Genomic DNA, 8,318 nt, shown 5'->3' with positions numbered 1-8,318 from the left:
ATTGAAGATTGAAAAATTCAAATTTGACCAATCGAAACGAAAGGAGCTAAAATTTCTTTGTCCTTATTGGTCAAATTTCAATCTTCAATCTTCAACCTCAATCTTCAATGCGTAGTTTGATTCCGGCCTTACGAGAGTTCGCGCTCTTGTTAATATTGAAGTAATTAAGAGTAAAAAATTGATAATATTGTACTAATTTTATAATTTATTAATTTAGTAGACGTGTTTATCGATGTATATGCATTTAAAACTCAATAAAGATTCAGCCACAATAGAAGGAATAAGAAATTAGGAATAAGGAATAAAGATTTCAACCTATCAGATATCGGATACACCGGAATACACGGTTTCTGAAAAGTTTACCGCGCGACAAATTGGCTGCGTTCAGCAGAACGTTTGTTTTGCAACTGTTGGAAGTTTCCTTCGCGCTGATTGGATCATACTTTTAGATCTAGAAGAATGGTCCTATCTCAGCAGACAATCATAAAACGGTTGCAAAACTGTTGAGTCTGCTGAACGCAGCCATTGCGACGCGGCAAGCGTTTCCACGTTCAGGTGTGCAGAAACCATTATTCCTTCTATTATGGCTGCACCTTTATACTAAAGGTTTGTTCGCGTCGCATACTCCATGTTCCAACATGCTCCTACCATAGCTCTTACCCCGGATCTACAATAAGATTTTAAGCCTTAAGCCATAAGAAATGGGCGAATCACAGTCGATTATTCTCCTCGAATTCGACTGTGATTGGTCAATTTCTTACGGCTTAAGGCTTAAAACACCTATTGTAAATCAGGACTTACCCCGGATCTACAATAGAGTTTTAAGCCTAAAGCGGGGAGCACAGACTTTTGCATAATGCATAACATGTAATGCATAAGAAATTCAATCAATCAGAATTCTTTATTTCATGGAAAGGAAGGAAACGGAGGGCTTTGATTGGTACATTTTCTTATGCATTACGTGTTATGCGTTATGCAAGAGTCTGTGCTCCCCGCTTAAGCCATAAGAAATGGACGAATCGTAGTCGATTATTCTCCTCGTCAATTTCTTACGACTTAAGGCTTAAAACACCTATTGTAGATCCGGGGTTAAGGCCATCACACGTACAAAAATTTTAGTCGTAATCGTAAGGCCGTGAACAAATCGGCCAATCACAGTCGAGCGTTTTTAAACGCGAGATCGTAATTTTGATTGTGATTGGTCGATTTACTTGCGACCTTACGATTACGACTAAAATTTTTGTACGTATAATGGCCTTTACGGAATTTTGTGTGCGGTAGCCCTTACTCACTCCAACGCGCTTGATAGAGTGAGTAGGAGCTATGATAGAACATGTTGAATCTTGCGACGCGACAAACTTATAGTAGTATTACATATATAGGAACCAACACACCCCAACTAGAGAATCAAAGGAGAGAGTGGCAATTGCATCACGTGAATGCGCGCGTCCAATCAGGACGGGGATCACTTGACCAGTTTTCTCCAATCTTTTCCGTGCCTATGGAACTTTGATGCCCAGGTCCAATCAGAGAGCCCGAGTCACGTGATGCAATTTGCCACTCTCTCCCTGTGAGGCTCTCTAACCCCAACGCACTCTAGAGGAGGGAAAAGAGCAATTAACAACAACTTTGTGAAGCTTGATGTTGCGCGGAATCTAATATCTTGCATTCTAAGGATTTTAACTGATGATATATTTATAAAACTATATCAGATAACTAATAATCACTCTACGTTTCTTCTGATAAGTGCTGAGTAAATACTACGATCTATACTGTAAAGTACCATAATTTTAGATACAATATATTCTGATTATTTATCAATTTATAAATCTATTATGTTCAAGATAATATTTACTTTTCTCTATTTGTTTTTGTGAATTCTATGAATATATACAAGTATTCGTAAAAAAAGATGTGCAACAATATTTAGCAGTCGATTTGACTTTAATAAGTACCAAAATGAGTAAAATTTGTAAGGCTGCTGCTGTCAAGACTAAAAGTTTAGGAAATTATCGACAAACCTTCAAAGCTCATGATGCAGAACAAAAGGTTTCACAATTTTTTTTATAATGTATTCCCATATAGATTATTTTTCTATTATGTCTGAATAAATTATTATTTTTTTATAAGAAGCGTGTCACGATGAGTCCTTCCAACGAAGTTATAATGTTCGGCCAAGATCACATTATAGAAGTCACAGTAAAAAAAAAGAATAAAGCTCAGAAACGTACTTCGCCTGTAGCAAGTTGTAGCCATGGACAGAAAGCTGAGAAAATAAGATCTACAACTGATAGTAAAACACCAAACTGGAGTAATGTTTTTAGTCAAAATTTGTTACCTAGAACAAAACAACAGTCTTCTAAATATAGTGGAAAAGAAGTGGAGAAGAATATAAATGTTAAAAAACAACAGAAAAGTACTATCAAACATTCTCCTGTAAGTCATATATTATATATAAATTTTAAATGCACACATATATAGAGTAAGGCATTTAAAGTGTTACAAGTTATGTAACTATATCATTTTTGAAGAGCAACTATGTGTTTCCTTTACATCAATTGATTCATTTCATGCTTATTCCGTATAAAGGTACTAAGGTATTTATAAAAAATTAAAAGTTTATAAGAGAGATTATATATTTTATGTTAAAATATATTAGAATAAAGTATAATATATCTCATAAATTATTAATTTTTTTATATATTTCTACCATTATATTTTTGTATACAGAATAATTAGGGAATATATAAGTAAAATCAAATCATTCCATTTAAAACAAATGGAGGCGATCCTCATAATATTGAAAAATCTTTTTTTTTTAAATTGATTTTATCATTATTCTTCCACCTTGAAATTATACAACTTTTATCTGAACATATTTTTGATTCAACATATTTTAAAGATAATAACTTGTGCCACTTTAAATACCTGACTCTGTATATGATTATATGCTTCTTGTTTATATTATCCTTATATTTTTAATATATTGTTAAATATATAATTTCATATAAAAAATATCTTTCTAGATGAAGTCAGATCAAAAACATTCACCATCGTGCTGTTCATCAATTCTTGTTCAGGATTGTGCTGTACAATGTTCTGAATATGATTTCAATAAACTTGCTGATTTTAATCCAGTACATATGTTACATTTAATAAGACAGTTAAAAGAGTTAGTTAATAAAAAGGATAAAAGAATCTGTGAAATCTTTACTGAGATGGAACAAATATTGCAGAAGATACCGGTAAACTGTGTAAAATTACATATTATCTAAGTATTATGTCTCTGTAATTTATATTTTTAGGCATATACTTTATTTGACATTATATACATCTATTAAATTGTTCTGTTACTTTTATATCAGCTTTGAATTTATCACATTGTTATTTTTTTGCAGGATCTAGAAACCAAAGTAGAATTCAGTACAGTTCCACTAAAGGAATCTGGTAAAAAGATAAAAACTGTGTCGTATGAATCGTTCATATTAGAACGAGAAAGATTAAAAAGGTTTGATGCGATATGTAAATGTAATAAGAAAAATAGAAGTTAATACTAATTTTTTAATTTTTTTTATTTTACATCAGTGAAATTCGAGAGCGAGATGAACGACTAAAGGAAGTTGATCAAAAATACGCAGAGTTAACATTTCAAGTAGAGATGCTTACACAACAATTGGAAGAAGCAACTTATAAAAAGAACGATACAATATCGAATCTAATGCAACAAATTGAAAATAACGAAAGAACAATTACAGATTTAAAAACGAATTTAAATAAGCAAACAGAACTTGCACGAAAAAATGACATTGATAACAAATGTTTAATAATGGAAATACATAAACTTTCAGCGTTATGTTCTAATAGAGATACACAAATTATTGATTATAGAAATACAATACAGTTAGTGTATATTATATATTCTATTATTAATATATTTATATTTTAAAAAAATTTATTGATCGTGCGCGCAGTGGACGCATAATTGTGAATCGTACAAATTACGTAACAATTGATTTATATTACAGAGAGCTACAAAATCAGATTGAAAAACATTTAAAAACCCTATATGAGATATATATGAAAGAAGGAAGCACAAGTCCCTACATATCGTTAATTCATACAGGACACGCATGTTCGTCTCCTACCTCAAGTTTTTCTAATGACTTTAATAAATCCTGGAATGATTTATCAGACATTTCTTTAGAAGATTCCGTTCCTAAAAAACATGTTTTAAAAGAAGATGTGCCCGTTAAAGATTTTGAACTCGTTAGTTTACTTGATGGAGAATCATCACATACTATACTGCCGGATCAAAATGAAGGTAAGTCTGTTTGAGTTTACTACACAATTACTATTGATTAAATCACCTTAATACAATTTTTAATTTATATTAATGTTTATTAGTAACAGTTAAGAACGAGAAAAAATCAGTAAGGCAAAATAATAATGAAAATAATACCGCTTGCCAAAATATGAACGCGAACGATGTAACCACGAAAAAATCCTTACATCAATCTTCAAAGAAGGATGACAATAAAGAAAATGACATCCATAAAATGACAAAGTATACAACACTTAAGGAAAAACAAAATGATTATACCAAAAATTTGTTTCTGAATGCATCCAAAGTTCTTGAAAGCATTACAAAATCAACAGTTTCTGACATAAGGAAGCAAGGCGATATGCAAAATAAGAAACCTGTTAATGTACCGAGTCCATTACGGGACTGTCCATATCCTGATTGGAGCGACAGTAGTTTACCTAGCATTAGTACGGTCTCCGATTTGGACATGGTACCTTCGAATGATGTTTAAAAAAAACTGTACGCTTAAAGGAGAATGATCACTAGATTCTCAAATTACATATTCTTTGTAGGAATTATTAACATAATTCCAATTGACTGAGTATACATAATTTATATCTTGTTGCAGAACTGTGATAAACTATCATAATGCACATTCTACTTAAATAATGAAGTCTATGAAAGTTAGAGCGATATACAAATAAAATTGCTTGATAATCACGATGTTTAAAAAATGTTAACATGTCAAAGACATAATTTGCACATACACATCTTATTAAAATCAAATTGTAATATATATTGTGCACAAATTGTAATATATATTGCGAGTTTTCACGTTGATATTGTTTATTTAATAAGATTGTAAAACCAAATTGTAAAAATAGATAGTCAAAAATATATTTTTCTGTAAATATATAAAACTTTTATTTGCAAATTCGCTTGTAGTTCTCACGATATCAAGATTCTGACATATAACCTGTATTATTACGAATTAACTATGCATATAATATTTCAACATATACATTTGCTTTACGGAGAACAGGTCACGAATATAAATTTTACGCACACAAGAGAACAAGATGTATATATATAGATATATATATATTTTTTTATCACATATGTATATATACAAGTAAAGTATAATACTTATAATATTTTGTAAGTCTTAATAGGATTAAAAGGGAACATTTTAATACACGTAAAACATTCATCAGCTTTGCATGAAGACTTCTTGAAATACATTTTATATTCGTATTTTCCAGTAAGCGTGTGGTATGTACCTTTTCTTCTGTAAACATTCGATTTCTTTTTTTCTCTCTTTTGACGGCTCCTAATGATCGAGAAACTTCTAACGGCTAATAACATTACGAACACAGTCCCAACGATTCGACGCGCGTAAAATGAGTAACGATAAACATCGAAACGAAAAAGACTGTCTTCGCGTTTTCTTTTTATTACCTTTTTCTTCTTTTTTTTTTTGATCATTCAGATGAAAGTGTGATAAAAACGTATGATATAATGTTTAAAAGTCTTTATTTTATATTCGTGCTCTCTCACAAGGGAATTTTCCTCGATTTATTTCTTTTTTTGCTTTCTACATTTTGTTACATAATATATCTAAGGACGTACCGTGGGTCAGTTTTATAAAATAGTTAATCACAAGTGTTTCGCAAACAGTCGTTCAATTTTGATTATTAATTTCAGGCTCGACTCGACGCGTCATTAGCCCTATTCCCCTTCTCGGTCTCTCGCATTTCAAAGATTCGACATCGAATCCTCCCTTTCCTATACCAAAAGGCAATATCCCAATTTGGCGACGTCCCGCTCCGCGCTTGAAGAAAATTCCGTCGCGATTTGGCGAATCGAGGATATCGAAGTTCCCTTCCTTCAGATACGTATACTTTCACGTACAAGTAAGTACGGCTGTCTTTATTATTAGAGACGTTCTAAAAAAAACAAATCTGAATTTTAATTTGTTCGTGTATTCGTCGTACGATGTTAAACCTCGCATATGTAAGCCGTATCAAAAGTCACACGCATTTTCCCCTCAAGAAGTTTTTCCATCAATACTCTCGAATTGATCAAAATTTTTTGCCTCCTCGACAGATCTGTAAGACGTGCTTTAGATTGCACCTCGAGCCTGAGATTTATACACTGATAAACGAAATTCACTAATCGATGGAAGGATAAGATTTTATGATTTATATCACATGGCTCGAAACTCCTTAATTCGTATAAAGTTAAAATACCTTATAATTTCCATATAATTTTATAAAACTTCATATCGGGGAGTCTGTAGCTGTAAAACGATCGCAGGACTTCTGATACAGCCTGTACAGATCAAGAATATATTGAAATTAAATTTGACTGATTTGATTATAATAAAAAACCGTACAGTGTTCCGCCGATGAGAATAAACCTCGACGGCACACTATAAGTCGGTCGATCAAGTGATAACAATGATGACGTTGCTGATGGAACGACATGTCGTATACGCAAATGTTTACCACATAACGTCCTGATACTGGCTGACTTTTGTCTTTCGGCAAATTTGCCGAGGATTAATTTTAGACAGAAATTAGACAGGATGTAACCTTTGATTTTACAACTTTTGATTTCTGCGAGACTCCGATCGAAGAACGGCATCGCGTAAAGGCGCGAGACTATCACGATCGTATTCACGTCAAATTCACATGTGCAGAGATTACTCGGAGAAACAATTTGCAACTGTGTATCTGAAATCCATTACATAAAACAATAATATTGAAGGCTGTTGAGTATTCGCGAAATCACGTCGATGTAGTTCTTCCTTTTTCTTGTATATGAATTATAGGTCGGTACTGATACAATCGGTTTTTATATTTAAGACTGTCTAAAGTACAGTATTTTAAGATATCATAAGCCAATCACTTAAGCCATATTAACTTAAGACATTACTTAAGACGATCTTAAAATAAGAACGATCTATGAATACCAGACATATTATGGATATAGAAGATAACGTCGGAGAAAAATATTTAACACACAGTATTCGGCACGGTGGAAACTTTTGCGTAAGTGTATGCGTGTGTATGTTTGTGTGTTGAGTGTGTGAGTTCGTATATCTATCATTTTTAATAAATACATATGTACAATATATGTGTCGGTCGTGAAGTTAAACGCGTCGGCGTTCGCAATTCGCTTTTTGGTACTATCTGCTTCTTCTCCCTTTCTTTTGATTTCTTCGCTTCGAAAGACAGCATAAATCTGCATAGTCGGAATTAATTGGCGTCAATGTACAATCGGACGCTGCGACAACGGACGAATAGAACGCTAACTATATATATGTATTTGTTTGGACAGGCCAGCTCGTTTTCATAATTTCGGAGAAGAAATTAACAGTTTCGAAATCTTTCTTTCTTGCGGATTATTAACGATCGTAAAACGAGTCGTCGCATGGTATAATATCACTAACATATGTATACGTATCGTATAATGCGTATATTACAGTAGACGATCATTCGTGTAGAAATCGTAAAATTGTGAGTCGATTAAAATGAATCTAGCCGACTTTAATATCCTAATTAATAGTCTCAACTATAATTATACGCCCAAATATAGCTCAGATATCGGAAGTGATAGTGGGCTGTTGTAAAAATAAAAATTTAACATTTGTCATCTTGAGGTTGCATGTATGGAAGGACATGTTTTATTGTTTTATTGTACGTTATATACTGCTTTGTTCGGTGTAAAAATATAAAGCATTTCGATTACAGACTTCATACGTATGGGCATTGCCATTGTTACGGAGTAATCGGCGACTATTACGATAACTTGTCTCACTTTCTTGTAACTCTTTTCTTCCTCGACGTAGGATTGCGCTGTTAAAAAAAAAAAAGAACAAGAGATAAAGAATAAGATTATAGGGAAACGTAATTATTCTTAAATCAGCTCACCCTTGGAAATTATTTCTCGATAAAGAAATTTAAAACGTGGTATGTTACGTTGAAAGAATAACGCTAAAGTCTAATTATTA

The 8,318-nt window shown here is 32.4% G+C and overlaps 1 protein-coding gene across 4 annotated transcripts; it reads left to right on the top strand.

Annotated features, from left to right (window-relative positions):
• Positions 1–1,759: 1,759 nt before the first annotated feature.
• On the top strand, positions 1,760–5,093 carry LOC108732103 (putative leucine-rich repeat-containing protein DDB_G0290503). 4 transcript variants are annotated; one of them, XM_018462745.1, is made up of 8 exons: positions 1,760–1,774; positions 1,913–2,049; positions 2,131–2,436; positions 3,027–3,245; positions 3,399–3,508; positions 3,586–3,900; positions 4,026–4,321; positions 4,405–5,093. In XM_018462745.1, the coding sequence occupies exons 2-8, from the start codon at positions 1,960–1,962 to the stop codon at positions 4,812–4,814; spliced, it is 1,746 nt and encodes a 581-aa protein (XP_018318247.1). In that variant the 5' UTR covers positions 1,760–1,774; positions 1,913–1,959; the 3' UTR covers positions 4,815–5,093. The 4 variants fall into 4 exon arrangements, with proteins under 4 accessions (XP_018318247.1, XP_018318250.1, XP_018318248.1 ...); XM_018462748.1 differs by lacking the exon at positions 1,760–1,774 and having other exon boundaries at positions 1,852–2,049; positions 2,134–2,436; positions 4,411–5,093; XM_018462746.1 differs by lacking the exon at positions 1,760–1,774 and having other exon boundaries at positions 1,852–2,049; positions 2,134–2,436.
• The last annotated feature ends 3,225 nt before the right edge of the window (positions 5,094–8,318 follow it).

The sequence above is a fragment of the Mycetomoellerius zeteki genome, unplaced genomic scaffold (genome assembly GCF_001594055.1).
Source record: "Mycetomoellerius zeteki isolate Tzet28-1 unplaced genomic scaffold, Tzet1.0 scaffold145, whole genome shotgun sequence".
NCBI classification, from domain to species: domain Eukaryota; kingdom Metazoa; phylum Arthropoda; class Insecta; order Hymenoptera; family Formicidae; genus Mycetomoellerius; species Mycetomoellerius zeteki.
Note: the sequence above shows the minus strand (reverse complement) of the source record. Positions and strands in the feature narration are given on the sequence as shown.

What these genes read in the sequence shown, in the direction of transcription:
- LOC108732103 (XM_018462745.1), top strand. Translation starts at nt 1,960, where the DNA reads ATGAGTAAAATTTGTAAGGCTGCTGCTGTCAAGACTAAAAGTTTAGGA. An exon ending in CTCATGATGCAGAACAAAAG is followed by an intron (nt 2,050 to 2,130) that starts GTTTCACAATTT and finishes TTTTTTTATAAG; the next exon opens with AAGCGTGTCACGATGAGTCC. An exon ending in GAACGAGAAAGATTAAAAAG is followed by an intron (nt 3,509 to 3,585) that starts GTTTGATGCGAT and finishes ATTTTACATCAG; the next exon opens with TGAAATTCGAGAGCGAGATG.